This window comes from Equus asinus, chromosome 6 (genome assembly GCF_041296235.1).
Source record: "Equus asinus isolate D_3611 breed Donkey chromosome 6, EquAss-T2T_v2, whole genome shotgun sequence".
Classification (NCBI taxonomy): domain Eukaryota; kingdom Metazoa; phylum Chordata; class Mammalia; order Perissodactyla; family Equidae; genus Equus; species Equus asinus.
The window spans coordinates 13098028-13124521 of NC_091795.1; the positions used below are offsets into that span (position 1 = coordinate 13098028).

The 26494-nt window shown below is 45.0% G+C and overlaps 2 protein-coding genes across 2 annotated transcripts in view; both read left to right on the plus strand.

Annotated features, from left to right (window-relative positions):
- RFX8 (regulatory factor X8) overlaps positions 1-3208 on the plus strand; it is a 58452-nt gene extending 55244 nt beyond the window's left edge. Inside the window, exon 15 of the mRNA XM_070511602.1 lies at positions 2856-3208. Coding sequence (XP_070367703.1) covers positions 2856-3032 — 177 coding nt within the window. The 3' untranslated portion in view covers positions 3033-3208. The remainder of the gene's footprint in view (positions 1-2855) is intronic.
- A 17270-nt stretch (positions 3209-20478) lies between these two features.
- The window catches only part of CREG2 (cellular repressor of E1A stimulated genes 2), a 40555-nt gene continuing 34539 nt past the window's right edge, over positions 20479-26494 (plus strand). Inside the window, exons 1-2 of the mRNA XM_014854062.3 lie at positions 20479-21196; positions 23463-23632. Coding sequence (XP_014709548.3) covers positions 20780-21196; positions 23463-23632 — 587 coding nt within the window. The 5' untranslated portion in view covers positions 20479-20779. The remainder of the gene's footprint in view (positions 21197-23462; positions 23633-26494) is intronic.

The window sequence follows — 26494 nt, forward strand, 5'->3', positions numbered from 1 at the left end:
GCCCTGGGCTGCTTGATCTCAAGTCCATTTTTCTCCTGCAACACTAGATCAGAGGAGGGTGGTCCGTGCCCCGCCGAGGGAAGCAGGACACAAGAGGGCAGAGATGGGGCCTTGAACGCCGGGAAGAGGAGTGAGACTGATGCAGGAAGGAACTGAAACTCCTTGGTGATGCAGACGGGGGGGAGTGGGCTGGCTTAAAAAAAATCTTGACAACAATTGTCTTAGTACCAATTTCTAGAACTTGTATATGCATGTTCGGAAGTCTAGCCACTATGTAAGCGCAGTATTTCTTTTGTACCCACGAGTCCCCCTATTGAGTAGATGAGGAGCTGTGCTTAGCAGGGGACCATTAAAAGCAGGGGCATTGCTCTCGCCTTGTGTTCATAGTGGTCCTGCCCATGGGAATGAGTCACAGCCTGAACTGTTCATGGCCTACAATCCTCAAAATTACCAGAACTTTCCGGGGACCTTTCCTTCTCGAACAAACCCTCATTCCAAGTTCTCCAGAGCGCAGAGAACCTGGCCAATGAGGCACGAAATAGTGAAATACTGGCCCCAAATCAGGAGCCCAATGGGGCAAGGGTGGGGGAACTGGGACACCTTAGAAGAGGAGCAGCTGGGGCAGCACAGGCACCATTCACAAGCTGGTGTTTCAGGGCTGATGGCCCTCAGGGCCGAAGGCCCAGTCAGATCTGAAAAAAGGACTGGTTGGCCAGGCTGTGCCCAGGAGAGTGTCTGTCCCTGCTCCCTGACCCTCTGGAGAGAATACCCCATCCTGACAACAGGGCCCTGCAAGGGCTGTCCCGTGGGGAGCTCACCTGAGCACAGTCTGGAGCACGCCGTGGAGCCCTAACAGGACAAGCGTCTGTGCTGGACGCTCAGCTCAGCTCCAGGTGTGCAGATCTCTCCACTCTCTGGTGGGGCGAGAGCTAGGACTGTGGACAAGTGGACATGCCCCTTGGTCACCAAGTTAACCAGGAGTAAACTTCTGCCTCTTCAGCCACCGTTGGAAGCAGGTGGAGAGCAGACACTGACGGGCTCCCTGTGCTGGGCATTTAAATGCGTCATTTCAGCAACCCAGTGAGATGGTGTTCTCATTGCCCCTGTTTCACAGAGGGAATAACTGAGGCTGATGAGGGGTTGAGTAATGTTCCCGAGGTCACCTTGCTGATACTTGGCAGAGCAGGGATTCAAACCTCCTAGACCTCCTTCCAAGACTGTCCTTTCCCAGCACCCTGTCTCTCCCAGAGGGTACTACCATGTGCTTTAATTCCAAAAGTGGCGAGTGGGGAGTAAATTAAAAATACCTTCCACTCTGATGACTTGGGGAAATAAATGGGCAGTTCTGGCACATGAGTTCCTGGGTTCAGATTCCACACCTCCCACTTCTTAGCTGAGAACCTTGGGCAAGTTGCTGGATTTATCTGTTCCTCAGTTTCCTTATCTACAAAAGGGGAATAATAATCTCCAATTTCATAGCATTGTTATGCAGTTTAAATAAGTTAATTGTTGTAAAATTCTTAGAACATAGTAAGTACCCATAGCCACCAGTCAGCGTCGTTATTTCTCCCACAAAACCTCCTAATCTGAGCGCTTTCCTGTAAATTCTCCACACGAGCCCCTGCCAACTCTGAAGTTCATTGTAACGGGGCTTGACCTGTGTTTCACTGGTGGAAACAGTAGAGAAGATATTAAATACTTAATTGGACTACATAACAAAGCAATACAAGCAGAAGAATATCAGATAATCCAAGGTAATATGCCTTGGAGATTAATTAACCTGCCTCTGCTCGTGCGTGCCTGCTGAATTAGCTATAATGGCTTCAACAGCCCAGCACCGAAGGTGATGCGCATCTGATTCCCCTCGCATTCATTATTGAGCATTTGTGCGCATCATCAACAAAAAGCCAGCCCCTCTGTGGCCCATCTGCATTCCTCTGCCCCCAGTTACCGCCCCATTCAGCTGCACACCTGTGTCAGCCTCCTCTGAACAATTTTGCACCGCCCTGCACCTACCGTAACCACTGAGGTCAGCATTCGGAGTTGTCTCCATCTGTAGCTCTCCTGCCCTCTAGCAACACTCAAATAGGAAGACGCCAAGGCGTGTTGAAGAATTAAGTAAAAAATTATACTGATGTGAAAGAATATGCTTTTAAAAATTATGCTGCGCAGTTTTCACTTTAGGCCGTGTACTCAAGGATTAAAGCATAGCAAGATGATTAAAAACTGACTGACTCTTCAGCTTTAGGGTAAAGGTGAAGACAGTTTTTTTGAGAGAAGAAAAACATGTTTTCATTGAGTCGAATTTAGAGAGAAAGGGTGAGAAACGTACTTTAGTTATTCTTGCATTTGAGGTTACCTTGTGCACATCTTTGTCAAAGCATATTAGCTTGTGGGGAGTTTTTTGATGAAATCAGACCCAGAAAATAGATCTCTATCAGTTTGAAAGTAATCGTGTCCAAGGATTTGCCAATCTCCCGAGTACCCTGGGAGCTAAGGGAAGAATGGCATGTTATCCGTGTTTCTCTGGTAGGAAGACTTGCTTAGACAAGTCAGATGCCTTACCTCAGACCTGGCGCTTAAGCTAACATCAGAATCTGTGAATCTCTCAAAGTTATTCCTACTCAGTCAAGTGTCAGTTCAACCAGTGACTGTGTTCATAGATTTTCCCTCCTTATCTACTGGTCTGTTTGATGGATGGTGGAGGGGGGTTTTTGTAAGAACTTGAGCCAACGATGTCAGCTCAGAACTGAAGAATTAGAAGAACGAGCAGAATTCATGTGGTAGGTCCTGCAACAGGGAATAGTACAACTTGTTCTTTTTCTCTTTTCCTTTTCAACGTTCCTCCCTTGCAGCTCATCCAGGTGTCATTGGAAGACAGAGCCACCGAGAGCACGGTCAAACTCAGCCTTCCTCTGGGACAGGAGGCCCTTGTGACCCTGGAAGATGGACAAAAATTTGTGATTCAGATATCAGATGTACCCCAAAGCTCTGAACATATTTCTTTCGGGGAAAGCAATGCTGATATGTAAGATTATTTGAATAGGACATGGGAAAGTATAGATTTTCATTCTTAAAAATATATTAAATGCTAAAGCTTTTGTATTCAGAAGAAAGATTTTATGTACATAATAGATGTAGCCTTGTCTATTTTATGTTTAGATATATTTCAAGGAGTTGGTTTTGATGAAACGTATAAACTGATTTGAAGAATAATTTTTGCCTCTGTTGCTTTTCTTTGGGGCTTTCCAAGAATTTCTCTTTGGGGACTTAAAGAGCAATTTGAGATAGCTCGTTGGGAGTAAAGAAACGGATAAATCTCCAGAGAAAGATAAAGTTTGAAGAATACAAACTGGTACTAGCAGGAAAAGGCCAATGGTGATATTTTTCTTCCCCTTGGTGGTACCCCAATCAAAACAGAATTTGTAGAAAGATCCCCTCAGGCAGTGAGGAGCAGAAAGAAATTCAATTTGATGGCGCTGTTGGACGTGCTCACGGATCCATTAAGCATCCCCACTTTCTCTGGTTTGCCACCACAGCTCTCTGAAAGCGAGCTTGAATTTTGAATCCCACAGTGTCTGCGACAAATGAGGATGTCCTTCTTTGAATTCCTTTTTATTCCTCCCTTTGTAGGAAAATCCCAAAAAAATATTGAAACTAAGAATAGATCATTGTTAAACCAGATTCATTTTTATGTAACTGGTTATAATATTTAAAAGGAATTTAACAATTCATGCTTAGCATGATTTCTGGTCTAAGTAGAAATGTTAGAGCATACTTTATTGAGCTCCTATTACATAAGAAATGAATTAAATTTTCCTAAATGCTTGGAAATTTTAAAGAAACATAAGAACTGTGTGTCACGAGATTCATTAAGAATTATTCATTTTTCTGGTTAAAAAAGTAGTCCTATTTTAGAGCCCTGTACCTCTACATTTAGTATGCTATTTCATTTTGTAAGCTGTCTGGGAGTAGCTATTTGTCAAAGAATAAATCAGAGATGTTCCTTTGCTCACGGTTAGGTGACTTTGCGAATGATTTGTTGGCTCACATGTAAGTGGACAGATGGGGGCCTGAGTCAAGGAACAAAGACAGCAACAAGATTTCTCAGTCTGGGAACAGTGACATTTTGTTTGCATATTTTGGGGTAAGCTGATTCTTTGAGAGCTGGCAGAGGGCATTCTGTCCTGGCAAAGGCCAACCAGGTTGGTCAAAGAAAACGATTCAATTGTTTATCTGTAGGTTAGAAGTTAGGACAGGGGATGAGGGTGGGTGTAACAGAGAGGAGAGGAAGGGGCTTCTGGGACCCTCGTGGTGTTCAGGGTTCTTGGTCTGGGGGTGGCCATACAGTGTGTTCACCTTGTGAAAATGTGTCACAAAGTTTACAACATGATTTGATTGCTTTTCTGCATATGTCATGTATGAAGTGCATTTTAAAGAATAGAAGGCATCACACACATTATGGGGATTGTGTTGGAGGTTCTGGTGGAAGAGGGCTAAGAAGCACACGGAAGGAGGCCAGAGGAGGCGAGCCGGGTTTGAAAAGCCACCGGGGCCACTGAGCACTAGTGTAGGAAGGGAACTGCACCTGCCACAGGCGTCTTTGTTTGTCCCTCCTGCTTGGCTCCAACTGCCTGATGAGGCTGGGCAAGGAGACAGAGACTCCAACCGCATCCTCCTCCCCACCACCATTCTCAGCCAGCAGAGGGGAGAACCTTCTATCTTTGATAAAGTTTTGACGTTTTGATTGTTACACCGGACTGGGCATCCTAATTACTTAACAGAGATGGTTCTTACACTTGAAAGTAACTGGTGGTGAACATTAACGTGAACATGGACACGAACAAGAACTCACTCTAGCCCTCCCCCAAACTTGGGATTTTTATCCAGGAGCCAGAAATAATCCACAGAGCAGGTGGCAAAGATTGTTTTCTGCTTACATCATCTATCAATCCACAATTGCAGCATAACAAACTAATCCTTCATGGCTTAAAACAGCTGCAATTCATATATTATTCCTCACCAGTCCACAGGCTGCTTGGATGGTTCCGCTGATCTGGGCTGGACTTGGCGAGCCTCAGCTGGGCTCGCTCAGCCATCTGCTGCCCCTGACAAGCTCGCTGGGGGCTGGCTGGTCTAGGATGGCCTCCACCGGGATCACTCAGCTCTTCTCTGTGCATCTTCCACATCCCTCCAGCATGCAAGCTGTGCATGTTCTCATGGCAGAAGTGGGGTCCAAGACAGCAGAAGTGGAAACACCCAAGCACGTTTTCACACCTCTGCTTGCATCAGCACGTTCCTGTCGCATTGGACAAAGCAAAGTAGAGAAGACGCTAGTAAAGGATGTGGACGCAGAGAGGTGTCAAACAACTGGAGTCATTGATTTCAATCTCCCTTGCCAAGTTCAACTCAATATCAGGTCTAAATCATGATCCCAAATGCTCTGTTAGGGGGACAGTCTTCCAGTGGAAATACCTGCTCAAGGTCATCCAGGCGTCAGTGAGGCCCTGATCGTCAGGACAGATTCCACAGTCACCCCCATGACATCCTCAATTGTGACATTATTAGGCCACTGCCCTCCACGAGACCTAAGCTGAACACAACATAAACATTTGGTCCTCAAGTATGCATAGAGGCAATAGCATTTTCTGAAACAGTGATTTGAAATAGGAATAATAATGAGACCTGTTCAGACAGAAGTCTCCCCAGGGCACATCACTGCTTGTCAATGTGGTGCTTACAGAAAGAGAAGCACATCAGATTTGTCTTCGCGGTAATAATAGTTACACCCACAGAGATCTTGGAACGTAAATTTTCACTCATGATGATAAGTTGGAAGCCCACTAACATTCTGGCAGCAGACAGATTTGCCAAAAACACATATTTGATCTAAAATGTTCAGCGATGTGTTCTGAAATTAAGTATTTGTCGTGTAATTATTTTTTACCAGGTACTCTTTAAGCGTTGGGGATAATCAACTAACAAAATGGCAAATCCTTGCTCTTAAGGAGCTTATATTTCTGGTAGAAGACAGACACTGAACTTATCAAAAAATAAAAGCATAGTATCTTCGGCTTTGTAGTTACTATTACGAAGTGTAATAACACGATAACACAACAAGGGAGCCGGAGAGCAATGGGATGAGGATGTTACTTACAGGGTTTCACACCAGGGTCTCCCTCACAAGGTGTAATGGGAAAAGAGATCTGAAGAAAGTAGGAAAAAAGAAAGATGTGAGAGTCTTCCAGACGGGTGGGAGAATGGATCAGAGAAGTGGAGCAGTATTACCAGGCAGCCCTTATGCCCCCTTGAAGGTAATGACCATGAATTTAAAATGATTAAGGTAGTTTAGGTGGAGCTGGTTTAGTTGAACCAACTCATCAGGAGAAAACAGCTATACGTGTTGGAAAAAATATAAAACGTCTTAAAAGCATCACCGAGCTGAAAGATAAAAAAAAACCCTCCAGGTCAAAACCTAAAAGAAAGTGGTATATAATGAGATAAGCTAAGCACCAAGGTGCCTTTTTCCAATCCAGCGAACTCTGAGCTTCAGGTTTGATGACTTCTGAGGGTGAAGAGGGCAGTAGTGAACACCAGACCCCGCCCCGTCGGGTGTCTAAGGGCAGACCTCACGAATCAGAACATCCAAAGGGCTACACGCTCCAGGTGAGAGGCATCAGGAGTAAACCTGCCCCCGCCCTGCCCTCCCCTCCACCTGCAGGAGATGACAGAGTAGGGGAAAGCTGTCCTGAGAAATTATAACCGAAAGCCTGCCCCAGAGCAGATTAAAAAAAAAAAAAAAAAAAGATTTTTCAAGATATAACAGATATACACACCATAAAATTCTCTAATTTAAAATGTACAATTCAATGATTTTTAGCATATTTAGACAATTGCACAACCATCACCCTGATCTAATTTTAGAAGATTTTCATCACCCCAAGAAGTCCCATATACACTAGCAGTCATTCACTCCTCCCCTTCTCTCTGCCTCCAGAAGCCGCTCCTTTCACTGACAAATGATAGTCTATTGTATGGATCTACTTCATTTTATTTATCCATTCATCTTTGATGGACATTCAGGTTGTTTTCACTTAATGGAAAACGTGAATAATGTCACTTCCACTTGAATAATGCCTCTATAAACACTTGTGTACGAGTTTTTGTGTGGTCATGTGTTTTCATTTCTCTTGGGTACATACACCCAGGAGTGAAATTGCTGGTCCACATGGTAACTGTATGTTTAAACTTTTCAAGAACTGGCAAACTGTTTTCCAAAGATAAAACCATCTCATCTTCCCGTCAGAATGTGTTGTTAACCTGCAAGAACAGAAACCAGTTTAAGAGGCAATCGAAGAATTGCAATTCAGGGAGCACAGATTTAGGTAGAAGCCCAAATGGTGTCCCACTAGGGAGTAAAAGTCAGGGGCTTTTAAAGGCAAAGAAGGGAGGTTGTATTACAGAGAATTTTAATTGGAGTTGGAGGCAGAGAGCTAGTGTTGGCCCAACATTGATTGACTATTGATGTGTACCTTCAGAAGGTCCATGATCCTCAGTCTTTGTGATCAGGATGTCCGGTCTCCTGCTGACTTCTCAAAAAATGGTTTATAAAACAATTGCTGGTTTGGCCCAGTCCAAAGGTTTGGCCCAGTTCAAGGTTCAAGACAGCAAGGCAGTTTCTCTGGAAAGGCACCTCCGACTCCATTTTAAAATGGCTCCACTAAAGTCAATTTTGACAGTGTGAAGGTTCCACGTTTTCACCAGTATTTCTCACCTGCCTTTTTGATTGCAGCCATCCTGGTGGGTGTGAAGTGGTACCTCTGTGGTTTTGATCTACCTTTCTCAAATGACTAATAATGTCAAGCACCTTTTCCTGTGCTTGTTGGCCATTCGCATATCTTCTCTGGAGAAATGTTTATTCAAATCCTGTGCACGTTTTTAATCGGGTTATTTATTTCTTAGTTATTGAGTGGTAAATGTTCTTTCATTTCCAGACCCTTGTCAGATACATGATTTGCAAATATTCTAACAGTAAATACTTCAGTATGTCTCTGTGGCAGAATTTTTAACCTAACCAAAACTCCTTTATGACAGCTAATAAAAGTAACAATGTTCTCTCATATCATCTAATACTTCGCCCGTGTTCAGATTTCTCCACTTACTTCAATAGTGACTTTGAACAGTTGGTCCATACATTGCACTTTGTGTTATGTTTTCTAAGTCTTTTCATATCTATCGCCTTACACCCCTATTTTTTTCATGCCACTTATTTGTTGAAGAAACGGAGTTACTTATACTCTGGAGTGTTCCATATTCTTAATCATATAACTCGTTCCATTGTATTCTGTATTTCTGTAAACTAGAAGTTAAATCTAGAGGCTTGGGGAGATTCAGGCTGGATTTTTTTTTTTTTTTTTTGTAAAACACTTCACAGATAGGGCTGTGCATTTCCTACCACATTCTACTACAACACATCGGGACATACCCAACGTCACTGCAGTGGGCTGAATGTTTGTGTCCCCCCAGTTCATACGTTGAAGCCTGAGGCCCTGGTGTGAAGGCCTGCGGAGGTGCAGCCTTCGGGAGGCGGTTAGGATTAGATGTAGTCGTGAGGGTGGGGCTCTCACGATAGGACTAGGCCCTCAGAAAACAAGGAAAAGGGGAGGTCATGTGACGAGGCTGTCTGTAAGCCGAGAGAGAGTCCTCGCCTGACGTCAAATCTGTCGGCACCTTCATCTTGGACTTCCCCACTTTCAGAACCGTGAGAATAATGTCTGCTGTTTAAACCCCTTAGTCTACAGTATTTTGTTATAGCAGCCTGAAATGGACTAAGTCCTTTGTCCCACTTTTGGTGAAAGTAAGAATTAAGATTGATCCCTGGGCTCAGGTATTGCCGGGCTGATACATCCATTATAAGAATCTGCATCGGTATTTCTTTCTTTTTTCTTTTTTTGAAGATTGGCCCTGAGCTAACATCTGTTGCCAATCTTCTTGTTTCTTTTTCTTCTTCTTCCCAAAGCCCCCCAGTACATAGTTGTATATTCTAGTCATAGATCCTTCTAGCTGTGCTGTGTGGGACGCAGCCTCAGCATGGCTTGATGAGTGGTGCTAGGTCCACACCCAGGATCTAAACCGGCAAAACCCTGGGCCACAGAAGCAGAGCGCGTGAACTTAACCACTCAGCCACGCGGCTGGCACCTGCATCAGTTTTCACTTAGTAATTTTACATATTGATTATTGTTGTCTATATTGATTGTTTCATTAGGGGTTGCAAAATGATGATTATTCCAATTTTATAATTCCTACTGGACATCGTGGGTGGAATTCATCCAGAAAGCAAATCTTTCCCTCATCAACAGTTTGGTTACCTTGAAATATAATTCATAAAGGAAAGGCAAGATAAATGCTTGAATTATTTTGCTTTAAAAGAAATAAATTTTTAGAATAAATTGGATGCCCTAACAACTCGCATTGATGACTAATGAGGATTTGTTTTTAGTTTTTGCTTAATCATTATTAACGCAGAGACCCTTTACCCAATTTCCCCTAATATCTCACATAGTTATAGTACACTATCAAAAGTAGGAATTGGACATTGATGCAACGCGTGTGGATGGTTCTAACATTTTATCATGTGTAGATCTGTGTAACTACCACCACAGTCAAGATACGGCACTAGTCCACCACCACAGAGATCTCCCTCATGCTGCCCCTTTGTAGTCACACACCCCACACACCATCAGCAACCCTTCGCAACCGCTCACCTATTTTCTAGCTCTATAATTTTGGCATTTGAGAACATTATATACATGAAATCATACACGTGACCTTTTGAGACTGGCTTTTTTTCACTCAGCCTAATGATCTTAAGAGCCACCCAAGCTGTTGCATATGTCAATAGTCTGTTTCATTTTATTGCTGAGTAGTACTCCATGGTATGGACGTACCACAGTTTCTTAAACTGTTCAAATATTGAGGGACATTTGGGTTGTTTCCAGTTTGGGGCTATTATAAACAGAGCTGCTGTGAACAATGGTGTACAGGTGCTTGTGGGGGGACCTTTATTTGTATTTCTCTGGGATAATTGCCCAGGAGTGCCGTTGCTGGGGAGTACAGTAAATGTATTTTCAGTTTTCTAAGAAACTGCGATCATTATTCCTTTTGATGCTTAAATTGTTCCATGTCTTCCCAGTGGAAGACCTTTCAAGTCTCCTGTGTTCTTTGACGTGACCCATTAGTCTATTCTAGCTTTGTTTTGGTTTTTTTTTCCTGACTCGGGAAGACATCCCAGGGTCCTCTTGTACATTTCCAACCCCAGACTTAAAATTGTTCTTTCTTACCTTTCTTTGTGCCTCTCGTTGTCCCGGACCAAGTATTTGTGAGCGAGAAGTAACGGGCAAGCAGCAGTTCTGCAACCCATTTTCTCTCAGTACTAATTAGGTCTTTCTGTAAATATACCAATGACCAATCTCTTGCAACCAAACTTGATGGTATTTGCTAGCAGGCGAGTCTTTTTCTACAGCAGCACATAGCTGATGATTCAGGATTGCGTACGGTAAACAAATCTGAAATCTATGGAAAATGTTACTAAACCAAACGACTGAAATCCTACTCAAAATAGCTCCTACTGCATAAGTGATATGACCTCATGCATCATTTAGAGACCTCATGTGTTACTCATCTATCGCTAGTAGGAGTGTAAAATGATAAAAACAATTTTGGAAAACAATGTGACAGTGTCTCAGACTGCTTGGGGTGCCATAACAAAATACCATAAACTGGGGAGCTTAAACAACAGACTTTTATTTCTCACAGTTCTGGAGGCTGGAGGTCCAAGATCAAGGTGCCGGCCAATTCTGTTCCTGGTGAAGGCTCTCTTCTTGCTTTGCCGATGTCTGCCCTCTCGCTGTGTCCTTACAGAGCCTCTCCTCGGTGGGGGAGGGCGGGGGACTCTCTTTCTCTTTTTAAAAGGCTATTAGTCCCATCATGAGGGCCCCACCCTCATGACCTAGTCTAACCATAATTACTTCCTTAAAGCCCCATCTCCAAATACCATCTCATTGGGGGTTAGAGCCTCAACATGTGAATTTGGGGGAGACACAAGCATTCAGTCTATAATAGTTTTATATAAACTTAAACATACACCCTACTCTATGACCCAGTGATTCTATTCCTAGGTACTTACCCAAAAGAAAGAAATCTTACATTCTCAAAAAATACTTGTCCAGGGTATTTACAGCAGCTTTATTCAAAATAGACAAAAACTGGAAACAGCAATAATATCCATCAATAGGATGAAGAATAAGCCAATTTTATTATATCCACTGTGCTCATCGTCTTGGGCAGCCATAACAAAATACCACAGATTGTGTGGCTTAGCGAGCGGAAATGTATTTTCTCACAGTTTTAGAGGCTGGGAAGTCCTAAATCAAGGTCCCAGCCAGTTTGGTTCCTGGTGAGAACTCTCTCGCTGGCTTGCCGATGGCTGCCTTCTCGCAGTTATCACATGGCTTGTCCTCAGCATGTGTGCTCAGAGAGGGGGAGTTCCCGGTGTCTCTTCTTATAAGGGCACTGATCCTATCAGATTAAGGGCCCATCCTTTTGATGTCATTTAACTTTAATTATTTCATTGTGTTACTGGCTACAAATATAGGTTCCCTACCTGCCACACAACAGGGGCCAAATAAAAACTGGAACACCAGGCTTATGGGAAGGAAAGTGTTTTTATTTCAGATGACATCAGCCAGGAGATGCGAGTGAGCCCTCAAATTCGTCTTGTCTCTTCTCGTCTCCCTGAAAGATCAGGGGCAAGGGGTTTTTCAAGGTTGCAAGGAATGTTTCTGCTTGTGAGGGGTTGGGGGGAGTCTGTGGCCTTGCTGGTTGGAGCTTTCCCACCAGCCTGTGTTCTGCCTTGGGAGGCTGCTTACAGGGAGGAGGATAATAAGGGAATTTGTAGGTGGAAAACCTTGACTGTCTGTCTCCATGGCGGATAGTGGATTCTGGAACCAGGGAGCCAGGGAGTAAGCAGGGAATGAGTGCTTTGGTTTTAACCCCATATATGCTGGGTTTAATGTGGAGAAACCGATGTCAGGGCTAATTAGAGGCCTATTCCTAAATACAGCCCTACTCAGGTTAGAGCTCAAACATGTGAATTTGGGGAGCACACAAACATTCAGTACATAACAATAAATTATCTAAAATATAGCACAAAGAGACTACACATATGAAAGACAGGTTAGAGACATTAATCAGAGAGAGAGTCTTAAGAATGGGAAAGAGGCAATATTTAAGGAGGTAGTTGTTGAGAATTTTCCAGAACTGATGAAAGACACCCAACAAATTCCAGGAATAATAAAAGGAAAGAAAGAAGGAAGGAAGAAACTCACACCTAGACACATACCAAAGGCATAGAGAAGAGTTTAAAAGCCACAAGAGAAATAAAGAGAGGTTATCTTCAAAGGAGTGACAGTGAGACTGAAATCTGCCTTCTCGATCTTGACAGTGGAAACCAAAGTGGGACGATAGCCCTAACGTGTTGAAAACATACCTACTAGCCTAAAATTCTACACTCAGCAGACATATTTTCTATGAATGAAAGAGAAATACATTTCAGGCAAACAAAAGAGAGTCTGCCACTAGTAGATGCTCATTAAAGGAAATTCTAAAGAATGTACTTCAGGAAGAAAGAAAGTGATCCTAAATGGAATGTCTGAGATGCAAGGAAGGATGAAGAGTAAGGAAACTGGAAAATATATAGCTAAATCTAAATAAACGTGGATTGGATAAAATAATAACAATATCTTGTTGGAGTAAGAAAAATAAAGCATTTTAAAAAAACAACAACATGTATGTCAGGAGAAGGCACAGTGTTTTCAACAAAGAGTGATGAATTGATTTGATATCTGTATAGTCAAAATGAACCTCAAATATATACAAAAATTATCTTTAAATGGATTATAGACCTAAACGTAAGAGATAAAACCTTGAAACTTCTAGAATAAAACATCAAAAATATTTTTCATGAGCTTAGATCAGGCAAAGATTTCTTAGAAAAGATACAGAAAGCACAAACCACAAAAGAAAGAAATTGATAATTTAAATATCATCAAAATTTTTAATGTTTGCTCTTCAAAGGACACTGTTAAGAAAATGAAAATAAAAGCCACAGACTGGGAGAAAATATTTGCAAAATATATACCTGATAAAGGACTGGTATGGAGAATATATAAAATAACTCTCACAACTCAATGATAAGACGTACAGCCAGATTTTTAAATGAGCAAATATTTAAACTGACACTTCACCAAAGAAGATATACAAAAAGTCAGTATGTGAAAAGCTGTTCAACTTAATAGACATTAGGGAAATGTAAATTAAAACTACAGTGAAATATCACTACACACCCACTAGAATGGCTAAAATTTAAAAGCCACAAAATACCAAGTGTTGACAAGGATTTGGAGCAACAGGAACCGTCGTATAGTGTCAGTGGGCATATAAAATGGTATATCCACTTTGGAAAAAAAGCTTGACGATTCATTACAATGAGAAACATATAGTTATCCTACAACCCAGCAATCCTACTCTTTAGTATTTACCCAAGATAAATGAAAACGCGTCCCCACAAAGACTTGTATGTGAATATTATTAGCTGCTTTATTCATAATAGCCACAAAAAAGGGGAGACAATCCAAATATCCATCAACTGATGAATAAATAGACAAATGTGGTATATCCACACAAGGGAATATTATTCACCAATAAAAAGGGGAAACACTAGTGATACACGGAACAACATGGATCGATCTCAATAGTATGCTAAGTAAAAGAAGCCAGACACAGGGAACTAATCTGAAAAAGGCAAAACTATAGTGAAATGAAGCCGACTGAGGCCAAGGGGTGGTGAATGGGATAGGCTGCAAAGGGACCTGCGAGAACTTTTTGGGATGATAAAAATATTCTATGGTTTGACTACGGAGGTGATTACACAACTGCACATTTTGTCAAAGCATATCAAACAATGAACTTAAAACTGGTGGATTTTATGGTGTGCAAATTATTCTTTGGTAAAGTTGCCTATTGAAAAGTCATTTATATTTTTATATATCAGCAACAATCTTTTATAACATGGAATTTTAGAAGGTGCCATTTATAATGATATCAAAAAATCTGAGGTGCTTGGAAATTAACAAAATACATTAAAGAATTCTATGAGAAAAGTATACATATTGAGAAACACTGAAGAATATCTAAATAAATGAGGCAACATTTCATATTTATATTTTACATTTATATTCCATGCAACAGGTTCTTTTTTAAAGTGTTGAAATGCAAAGACTCAAGAAGTAGAATTCACGCGGGCAGGGCATGGCCTAGCGGATATAAAGACTTGCTATAAAGCCTTTGTAACTAAGATGATATAGTGTTAGTGATGAGATAGGTAGACTAATGGAACATGATAGAGAGAGCAGAAACGAACAGAAACAGAACCAAACATATATGACATTTGACATATGAAAGAAGTGACACTGCAGAGCCGTGGGGAAAAGATGAACTTTTCAATAAACGGTGCTGCCACAATTGAGTATCTTCATGGGGAAGAAGTGAAATTGGATCTCTACCTCATACGGTACAACAAAATTAATTCAATGTATGTTGAAGACCTAAATATGAAAGGTAAAACTATAAGATAATCTTTTAGAAAATCTTAACAAGACCCCCAAAAAACTAACTTAAATGAAAAGTCTGATAAATTGGATTATATTAAACTTAAGACCCTATTAAGAGAGTAAAACAGACAAGTGAATCAGTCGGGGTTCTCCAGAGAAACAGAACCAATAGGATACACATAGAAATACAGAAACAGATCTATTACAAGGGATTAGCTCACGTGATTACGGAGGCTGAGAAGTCCCGCAATCTGCCATCCGCAAGTTACAGGTCCAGGAAAGCCAGTGGTGTAGTTTAGACCAAACTTGAAGGCCTGAGAACCAGGGGTAGCAATGGTGTAAGCTTCAGTCCAGCCCGAAGGTCTGAGACCAGGAGTGCTGATGTCAGAAGGCAGGAGAAGATGGACATCCCAGCTCAGGCAGAGAGAAAATTCGTCCCTCCTCTGCCTTTTTGCTCTATTCAGGCCCTCAAGGGTTGGATGATGCCCACCTGCATTGATGAGGGTGATCTTCTTTACTCAGTCTGATTCAAATGCTAATCTCTTCCAGAAACACCCTCACAGACACAACCAGAAATAATGTTTTACCGGCTATCAGGGTACCCCTTAGCCCAGTCAAACTGACACATAAAATTAACCATCACAACAAGCCGAAGACAACTTGTGAACACATGAGAACACCAAAAGACTGGAATATAGATAATAAAATTAATTCTTACAAATCAACACAAAAAAACACAGACAACTCAATATAAGTCGGCAAAAGACATTATTAGGCATTTCACAAAAGGGAATATCCCACTGGCCAATAAATGTATGAAAAGACGATCAATCACATTAGTCATTAAAATGAAAATGAGATAACATTACTCATCCACCACATTAGGGGGGGAAAATAAAAAACAGAAAACCCAACAACAATCTGTGTGTTGACGAGAATGTGGAGCAATCGGAACTCTCATATGCTGATAGCAGCAATATAAATTGGTACAATCATTTTGGTTACCAGTTTGACCTTATGTAATAAAATTAAGCATTGTCATATTCTAGAACCAGCAACTCCACTACAAGGTATACAGGACTCTAGAGGAACTCTTGGGTGTGTGTGCCAGTGCCTTAGCTTAGGTGCCTCCAGAGAGTGGAGCCTGAGACAAGGACTTGCACACAGGTGGTTTACTCTGGGATATAGTCCTAAAGAACAGGAGTGGGGGCCTAGAATGATTGGAACATGGAGGAAGGAAAGCCATTCTAAGGGTGCATCATGAGTCGGTTACCAGTGTGAACACCCGAGGCTCAATCCTGTTGGACACTCACTGAGGAACTGCGTAGAGTCATCTTCAGAATTGTCTGCTTGTGACTTGGAAGTGAGGAGCATTTATCCTCTGGCTCCTGTCCCCACTGGTCAAAGCTGTCCCAGTGGGTATGAATGTTCTGCACTCCTAGTTTTCAGATGGCTTGAGTGGAACCCAAAAGATGTCCACACAGCAATTGGCCAAGAGGTCTTGTGGCAGAAAGTGAGGGCTACGCAGGACAGCTGAGGTGACCTGCCATCAGTCCACACCCACGTGTAGTCAGCAACAACTGGAGAAAACAGACGGGCTGAGAGGAAGTGAGATAGGGCATAAAAGATGCAACACACCAGAATACAACAATGTTCATAGCAGGGTTGTTTGTACCGGCAAGAACCTCGAAACCCAGGCGTCCACTGTATGTTAATGTTTCTAGCTTCTGTAACGTGATGCTGTAACATCTGCCCTGCGTGCGCATGCCGCACACGCCTCCTTCTGGACAACCTGGTAGCATGCTCGAGTCTTCCCACCGTGGCCTCCTCGTCACTGCCCATCCTCAGGAGGAGTGCTCCCAGGAGTCCTCCTGCGGATGCACTTCTGAAATACAAACCTAACAACCCAGAGCCCACACCACTCCCACTGCCTCCTTTATGGTTCTCACACTCCAGGCCACTATCCACCTGCCCTAATCACCCCAGGCCCAGGTACCAGACAGCCAGGGACAGCCCTGTGTCCCAAAGCCCTGATATTATTCAAACTAGCCAACCCTGAGCCTGCTCAGCCCTCCTCTCCTATTCCTTCCCGCAGAAACCGTGATAAAGGCGCTTGCCCGTAGCGCCCCCTCTCCGTCTGCATCCCAGCTGACCCTGTGCTCCCTCATGAGGCCTCCGGTGACATGACATGTGCTCCCTCTCTTGGGATCTACGTACAAAGAGAATAAATTACCTTTTCAATGGCAGTCATCTCCTGATCTGTTGGCCTCACCATATCTGAATAATAAAACCTATTAAAACACCCACTGACAATAGAACAGTGGAAAAATTAGTCACTCAGCCACACAATGGAATACATACAGCCGTAGATACACAGTATTCACAAACAACAAAGCGAGGATGATTCTCACAAACGTAATTTTGACTGAAAGTAGAAAGACACAAAAAATATGTAAAGTGTCATTTCACTGATATAAAGTTCAAATAGATAAAACTAATCTATAATAGTTAGGGATGCATACATAGGAGGTAAAACTATAAAGAAAAGCAAAGAAATGTCTCTCACAAATGTCAGGATAGTAATTATCTCTGGGGGAGGAGGCGGGGACGGTGATGAGAGGCATATAGAGCACTTCCAGTGAGCTGTACCATGTTAACATGGGTTTTCTGTTTAGCGATTCTTTAAATTGTACATATATGTTTTATGCATTTTCTGCATATGTCAACTCTCTCAGTTAAAATGTGTTAAAATGATTATCATGGAGATTGATGAACAGATAGAGAGATAGATACATAGATAGAGAGGGGCAATACAAATACAGCAAAATGTTCATTGCAGAGCCCGTCCGGCGGCCGTGGATGCTCACCGTCTGTGGACCACGAAGAGGCCAGCATCACTGCGGCAGAGTCTGCGAGGGAGGGCCAGTGGCGAGAGACGGAAAGAGAGAGAAAAGCAGGGGCCAGGTTACAAAGGACCTGTATGTTGGGTTAAGGATCTTGGACTTTATCCTGTTGGCAATGAGAAGCCATTGAAGGATTTATAGCAAGGGAATGATGAGAAATCCAATGAGACATTATGAGGGATTGAGCCAAGTTAGTGAGAGAAAGCAAGGAAAGAAGTGAACAGATGTTAAGAGATTTAAAATATTAAAGAGATAAAATACTCAGGTCATGGTGAAAGATTAGGCAAGATTATGTCTGTTTCAAACACAAGGTGACACCTAGGTTTCTGCTTTGAGTGACGGTGTCCACAACAGACACTGAGGCCGTACACTGAGGTGTAACCCAGGGGGAGCAGTGACTTTGGAAGGAGAACATGTTGATGTCAAGTCCAAAACTGAAGGGGCTGAGAGTTTCCCTTATGTGCAAACTAAACATTAGCCTGCCACGAGTGCATCTGTGTGTGCATGTGTCTGTCTGTCTGTACTTACAGAAGAATTCAAGATTCCTGGGTCAGAGAAATGGCCCATTTATTACTCAAAGAAAAAGACAACAGCCAGAGCAATATCTTACATCGCTTCCCCACATCCCAGTCTTCACAGGATGATACAATGAAGGTCAGATGCCACCCGTATGTGCACCTGTCGGTGGAGAGGCACTCTGAAATTATGAGACTCAGCTTTTGTCAGGGCTGCTGGTGACACCCCGCAATGGAAGCAAATCTTCTGGAAAGGTGGGGAAGCAGTCTTTAGGTTTATCACCCTGAAGAGTAAGCAAGTGTCTCTGGGGAGAGGAAGGAAGGGCTTTATCTTTACCACCTGAGATGTCTCTGGGGAAATAGGCCTCTAACTCTCTCCAGAAGGATACACCACCTCTAGCTTGTCAAGAGTATTAAGCAGGCCTGGACCCTGTTGGAACACAAGAAATCCACAGAGAATTGTCTCCCGAAAGCTGAGTGTGAAACACCTGTTAGATATTCAGGGGCAAATGGCCAGAAGGCAGATCCCAGTGACTACCATTTTCTGAGCATTTACCCTGTCCTGGCATGTGTTACGTGATGGAGTTTGAGAGTGACTTTTGTTCACCCTCTTAAATCCCTTTTGACTTTGGATCTAATTGGGAAATAAAACACAGGAATCAGAAAGCTTAATAGAGAAAAAGATAGTCGGGACAATTTTGACCAACTAGGACTCCAATTAGGTTCTGCCAGCAAACTTACTCCCTCAGTCATAGAGAGAACAGGGCAGCCACACACCTGCTCCAGGGGCAGCCCAGCTCAGACATGGCAGAAGAGAAGAGTGGACAGACTATTCAAAAGAGCAAAGAATAACCCTGCTGAGGCTGAGACAGCATGTTGAGTTCCTCTTCCCAAACTCATCCACCAGATGAGGAGCCTGGAGTAAGAGGATAGTCAAAAGCCTGCAATATTCCTCCATATTTTCCCTTTCCAGGGATTAGACTGTACATTCCATCTCTCCTGTGCAAATATAAAGGGTGGATGATATTCATCCCCCATCAGAAAGTACTTCACACCTGATACCCCATGTGGTAATCACAACCACCTGGTGAGGTAGACCGCACTGTCTTCATTTTGCAGACCCAGCTAGTAGGTGATAGAGCAGGGTTTGGATTCACTTGAATCCAGAGCCCATGTTTTAATGACTTGTTATGTGCATCTCCATGGCTGCAAGACATATCATTCCAGGGATGGGGAGAGAGAAAGTGAGCAAGAGCACTAAGCAGGAAATTTTCGTTGTCAAGTCAGCAGCATAAAAGGATGGCGGAAGCCACCAGAGTAGATGAGATCACTCAGAGTACAGAGAAGAAAAGGCTAGAGACAGAAGTCCTCTTAGAATGTCAATGTGCAGCGGTGGACAGAGTAGGGGATCTGTGAAGGAGACTGAGAAAGAGCAGCCAGAGAGGTAAGAAGAGACCCCAAGGAGGAGAGAGGGGTCAGCTGCACAGAAGGCTGCAGGGAGCTCCAGTAGACAAAGCCAGAAAGAGGGCACCCTGAAAGGTGACCAGGGTGGGACCGGGAGCCAGCTTGGAGGGCACTGAGGAGATTAAGTAGAATTTAAGAAAAATGGCTTGAATGGTAAACAGTGGATCCTCTAGTTACTGCAGAATGTAACATTTATCAAAATGTCTTTAAAAATCCTAGTGCTGGTGCAAGTTATTTTCATCCATAACAAATTTGAAGGAGGGTTGTTAGACGCTAGGTAGAAAATCTATAGCAGAAAATGCCTCCTAGGGAGCCTGTTATGGGTACCATAAGCAGAGGTTTAAAAAGTGTGAAAAATTCTAAATTATTTTGATATCTATAAAACTTTATTACTGAAAACAACCCGAATTTCCATCAATAAGAGAATGTTTTAAATCGTGGGACACAGAATTCTCTGCCCACTCCATCCCAGCCCCGTTCTCTCTGGGCGCTGACCTTTATTTTAGGTTATGTGTAGACACCTTGATTTTGCTTTTAGAAGAACTGGAGGCAGTGCCCTCCTGTCATAACAAAGCATATGACCATCATTGTCCTTACAGAGCTTTGGCATGAGAGGGACTTGATGCTAATCTTACCTTCACTGTTCACTCAGTTCCTCTTCTATAAGATGATGATAAAAATCCCTACCTTTGTCTTTTTAACAAAATGTAATGCTTTCTCCCTGCCACGCACTGTTCTAAGCCTTTCCAAATATTAATTCATTTAATCCTCCCCTCCCTCACCCCTATGACACTATTTTCTTCGTTCTCTAATGAGGGAACTGGGGCACAGAAAGGTTAAGTGACTCAGCAGGGTCACACAGCTCGGTGAGTGGAGGAGTGTATTGAGCCAGGATTTGAACGCCCACCATCTGACGGCAGAGCCTGTGCCAATCCAGCAGGAAACGAGCCCACGCCCGGACCTGGCACGCGATGAGGACTCTGCACACGGCGACTGCAGTCTGTGCCGCGTTGGAGTGGAATCTGGTCTTCCGGGAGCCTCGACTTCTCGGCGTGGCACGCGGCGGCGCGGGCATCCCCAGCTGGGCGGGGGACCTCCCCCACCGGGCATCCTGCGGGGGTCGGAAGCTCGTGCCAGCGCCCGCATCCGCCGCAGGGGGGCGCTGCCGCCCTCGCAGGCCGCTGGCGCGCTGCTGGCGGTCCCCGCGGCAGGACGCGCCGCCTGCAAGATGACCGTGCGCCGCGGAGAGCGGCCGGCGCGGCCCGGGACCCGCCTCTCCTGGCTGCTGTGCTGCAGCGCCCTGCTGTCCCCGGCCGCGGGCTACGTGATCGTGAGCTCGGTGTCCTGGGCCGTCACCAATGAGGTGGACGAGGAGCTGGACAGCGCCTCCACCGAGGAGGCACTGCCCGCGCTGCTGGAGGACTCGGGCAGCATCTGGCAGCAGAGCTTCCCGGCCTCGGCGCACAAGGAGGACGCGCACCTGCCGCCCCCGGCGGGCGCCGCCCGCGCCAGACCGCCGCCCGCGCCGCCCGGGATGTTCTCCTACCCGCGCGAGAGCGGCCCGAGGCTGCGCCCGGGCACCGCCCGCTTCCTGGCCCACGCCAGCGCCTGGGGCTGTCTGGCCACCGTGTCCGCCCACGAGAAGGTAAGCCGCCCGGCCGCAGCGCGGGGCAGGTGCATGCCTCGCAGTGGTCTGGCGCTCAGGCGGCGCGCCCAGGGGCCAGGGAGTTGCTAGCGACCGCTCACGTACTCGAATTCAGGTCTAACAGACGTGCCAGTGGGCTGGTTTGGACCGTGGACACTGTGTAAATAATGGAACCACACCATGCTTGGGTTAGCCTGGGAAAGTGGTGGTGGTGGTGGTGGTGGTGGTGGGCGGGGGCGCGGAGCGGGGGAGGAGAGTGGCTGACAACCAGGCTTCCTGCCAGGTGGATGGGGACTGAAGCGTAGTCTTGAGATGCTCAGTCAGAGACGTACAAATAACCAGCTCTTTACCAGAGACCTGGACAGAAACAGCCAGAGCAGCCTTTGGAATCACTGAGTAGGCGCGCACAGCCCCTCCCAGCCCACAGCACCCGCCAGTAACCTGAACTTTCCCGTCACCTGCTGACACCGAACCCAAGCGGGACTGGGAGAAAGACGCTACCCCGGGCTTTGGTGGAAGTTTACATTTTAAAAAATGGAACTCAAGAACTTTTCTGGGAAGGAGGCTTATTGTGCAAAAATCTGGAATGAGCTGTTATCAGTGGCAATCTTTATGGTTCAGTTCACACATGTTTTACTCGTCTGTTAGACGCGATTCCACCTTAAGCCAGAGTGACATAGATAAATGATGAGGATGTCACATCCATAAGTACACCCTCCAGAAAGCTTTTGGGGCTGTTAAGATCAATGTAAGGATTTTATTACAGGGCAATAATGTGAACTCCTACTTATTTCATATAAAAAAATTAATATTTTATGGAATGTATAGGTCCTTGGCCAGGGGGCAGGTTCCTGCCCCAGCTCTGGGTCTCACGTGCTCTGAGACTGTGGCCCAGTCACTGGGTTCTCCACTTTGCTTTCCTCATCTATGAAATTAAGTGGCTGACTAGGAATAGGTAGTTTTGAAGGTCCTTGGTTGCTTAAAAAAGAGATCAAAATCACAACTTTATTCCAATTATGGCAATGATCTTAACTTCTTTCACAGCATCCACATAGTTTTCAGTTATATATTATGCTCCTAAGACACACCTTAAGAAGATATGAAGCTTAAATATGAAGATCATCTTGGTTTAAAACACGGATTGTTGCAAGCAGTTAAAAGTCTAATGCCAATGTACTAAAGATATTTTGACTTTCGACATCCCTTTTCTTAGCTTCGTTAGTAGTGCCCTTTTCCAATATTGACATTTAATCTAAACTCAATAAATTCAGAGAGCATTTGCCACATGCCTGCCCCGGGTGCAAAGCATGAGTCTAGGCAGCTTAGGACAAGCTGGAAAACAGAATCTTGTGAATGGGCTTGTATTACCATTTTCGAGGACTGCTTAACATCGTGTTTTCTTGAAAGATTAAAGCCATCCCTTATCACAATTCTACACACCGTTGTCATGCAACACTTCAAAGACAAAGACAGCCTCTGAGTTGTGAGCTAAGTAATGACGAGGAACACTCTATAAAGGGTAAAGCTCATGAAGATTGAGATGCTGGACCCAGCAGGGTTTGGGAAAACCAAAGAAATATATGTGGATGTGTCTGAGAATTTCACCCATCGACTAGATGATCGTGAACAAAAATTGGCGTAGCATTTTTCTGTGGTTTCCTTTAAGCTAAAAGGGTGAGAAAACCAATTTCCCATAAGTTCCTGCATTCTATAATGAAATATTGTTGATTACAAGAAAAAATGTGACTAATAAGTAAAAGTGGTGTGGCCCTAAAAGAAACAGTAATAGAATGTTCCTGGAGTCCAAAGGTCAGGTAAGATGTTAAAGTTAAGACTTAAAGTCTATCCCCAAATCTGCCAAAACCTTCGGGGAGGCGGTGGAAGCAGTGGGCTCCCAGGGCCAGCTCGTGGGAGCGGTTTTAGCGCCCCTCCGTGAATTTCATTGCCGCTCCCCCAAACAACTTCACATTTAATAAGGTGAGTGTGTTTGCTAGGTAAGTGCAGCTTCAAGAATAATCTCCTAACCATCCCTTCCGAACAGAATGCCACTGCTAAGCTCCTCTCTAGAAATTCTGGAGCCATCACTGGGTGAATTGGGCACATTGGGAACCTCGGTGCCTCAGTGTCCTGCCTGTGAAAACCCTGGTGGTGCCGTGCTTCCTCACATCCCCGGGGCTGTATTTCTTGGCCAGAGACACAAGCTAAGCTCCCAGCTCAGGTCAGCCCACAACTGTACATTGAAAAACCCTTTTTTGGTGTCTGTCAGATCCCAGGACTGCCATTTGGGAACTGCCTGCCCATCAGCGACGGCCCCTTGAACAACAGCACTGGGACTCCTTTCTTCTATGTGACGCCCAAGGACCCCGTGGTGGCCGACCTGATGAAGAACCCCATGGCCTCCCTCCTGCTGCCGGAATCGGAAGGAGAGTTCTGCAGGTAGATGAGGGTTTGGCCTCACCACAGAGGTCCTCTGCTTAAAGCAGAGCGGCTGGGGGATGCGGTGGGGGGCTCGTCTCTGGGTCGCATGACTTTAACAGCGCCCTGAGATGCAAAATGATGTCTTCACCAGCCTGAAGTGGAAAGAGTATACCCTTGGAATCAGATAACTAGGATTCCAGCACTCACCAAGCTGTGTGAACTGGGGCAAGTTACTTAGCCTTTGGGAGCCTCAGTTTCCTCATCTGCAAGATAGGAATAATAATTTCTACCTGATAGGGTTATTGAGAGGGTTGCAAATAATTGCAGGGTATCTTGTGCAGTCAGTCCTGGGTGGGTAAATGGTGGCTCTTGTTATGGTGGGAGTAGGGGGAGGTTGGTGAAGGAAGAGCCACTAGTTTGTCTCCAAGGCACGTGCAGCATAGTCTATTTACTATTTACAAATTAATTTCTATCCCCCTTGGAGAGAAGTGTGTGATAAAGACCCAGAATCCTTTAGTACGCTTTCTCCAAAGCTCTCTAAAAGAAAAGACGCTTAAGCACGAAGGGAACGCTGAAACATCACCTTTGTCTGCATTCAAAATGTAAGCTTGAAATCAGACCCTTCCAGAGAGATGTGGCATGGAGCTTGTGTGGGGGCTGCCTGTGGGGGGCACTCGTGAGGGGCGGCAGACACAGCAGGCGGCCTCTGGCGAGTCCCTTACCCCCAGGGCCTCGGTTGCTTGACCTGTAAAATGTACTGACACTTTAGGAACTCAGATAAGATTCATTCCAGCTTCAAAATTCTATTATTCTTTACACAAAGCATGAAAAATATATTCCATTTATTGGCTCTTTGGGGGAGGGGCTGGTAATAATCAGAGCAACAATCCTTTGTAAAATGCAGCCTGGATAAGACCCTGGCGCTCACCCTCGGGACGCTGACAGGGAGACACTCCGTGGGGCTGGAGACAGTTCAGCTGATCCGGCTCCCTATCAGGTATGGCAAGAAGCCAGGAAAAGGAATGTTTCCTTTTCCATGGACTATGCTCTCTGTTCTGGCTAGTCAAGCTTGCTGTTATTAGAATTATATTCCCAGGATACCTTTAGAAACGTCTGAGGCGTTCCTAATTCAGGCATCCTAAAAGCAGTCATGCTGGAGCTTGTTGACCCCAGAACCCGGAGCACACCTGCTCTTGGAGACAGAACATAGAGCAGCGAACCAATCTGCCTCAGCACTCGGCTGTGGAAGGAATTTTCTACTGGAAGGGCCCAGGCAGATGCCAGCAGGAGCTGAAAGCTGGGAGCCGTGAGAAGTCCAGCTCAGAGAGGTCCTCCCTGGGGGATCCAGATCTGTGAGAACTGAGCATACTTCCCTGCGCAGCCTGGAGCCATGTAGGCAGACTGTCTTCATGGCAGGCCACACACAGCAAGTGCAGACATCTGTGCAGCACGCTGGGGTAACCGGACAAGGCCACTCATGGCCAGAGGTGACCACCCAGGCCCCGCTTGGCCACCCCAGGGTATGTCAGCAGACTTGGACCTCTGGCCTGGAGGAGGAGGGGTGAGCACCACCCGTTGGTACCCTCATGTCTAGAAGCTCATGTGAAACTGCTTCTCAGAACTGCTGCCTCCTCGCACTGCGTAGGCTTCTGAGGTATTAAAATATAACTTAAATAAATACCCACAAAATTAAATTAGCATTAGTAAGCATTACGCCTCAAAGCAAAGGTTACGAGACAATGGGGCTTAGCGTCCACTGCTTCCGGGAGCTGCTCGAGGCCACGTGTGATTCATCTGTGTGAGGCTCACATTCCAGGTTCAGCCTTACATTTTAGCTTTTGCCTCCAGAATCTTGGCAACGTTGAGCACAGAGACTTCATAAGTCAAAGACAGTCTAACACCAGAGTCCAGAAGAAACAAGCCAAGCAGGAGCTCTGGGGCTCCGAGCATGACGAGCCATCACGTAGGGATGTCCGTGGCTAAGAAGGCCCCGACGAGCACCTGCATGAAGTTCAAGGGATGGCCTCACAAGGCCACAACAGGCGGCCGCTCCTGCCTGATCCCAGGCCTGGAGAGATGGCCAGAGACCAGGGTTCATGGTCAAGCACTTCAAAGCATTTCCCACAGAGCAGGGGGATTCAGAAAAATGCCCATTTCTCAAGATGATGATGGTAAAGCAAGGCCACCGGCTCCTTTCACCTTTGGGAGCAGCTCCTCCTCAGAAAAATGAAAATTGCCTCCTTTCTATGAAGCAGGTGTCCTTGTGAATTGAAAACGAGCAACAGCATTTTTACCATCACATTTCGTGCATTGCGTGTGCTCACATTCCTCTGCTGGTCTGCGCGACTCAGGAGGGAGTAGATTTTCCGTTTCATTCTAAGTGGGAAGACAAAGCCAGACCAGGCCTCTCCACGTGATGCATCCCAGGGCTCCTGTGGGCCTGGAGGACCATGTCAGGGCTGAGGAGCCCCCAGAAACAGAACCATAAACCAAGGTCAGACAGGGAGGAAGCAACATGGCTGCTGATGCTCTGAGGAGGAAAGGGGGTGCCTTCTCAGCCGCTTCCTGCGTTGCCCACTGGGCATTTCAGCTGCAAGCCTGCCTCTGCATTCATCAGCTTAGCCCTGGCTCCTGCGAAGTCTGCCCTGGGACAGGCTGGGGAGCTCTCCCTCCTCCAACAGGACACAGCCCAAGAGAAGGAAGCCATCCAACAAACAGGCCAAACACAATTCAGGCCTAAGGGTGAAAGGAGTGCCAGTCTAATGCTACAGCAGGGGCTGAACCGGCCCTCTGTACTTTTGGAGCTTCATTTAGTGTAGAAGATAATGGCATGTATAATGTGTCTGTGATTAAGAAGCGGATAGTTAGATTGCAGACAGG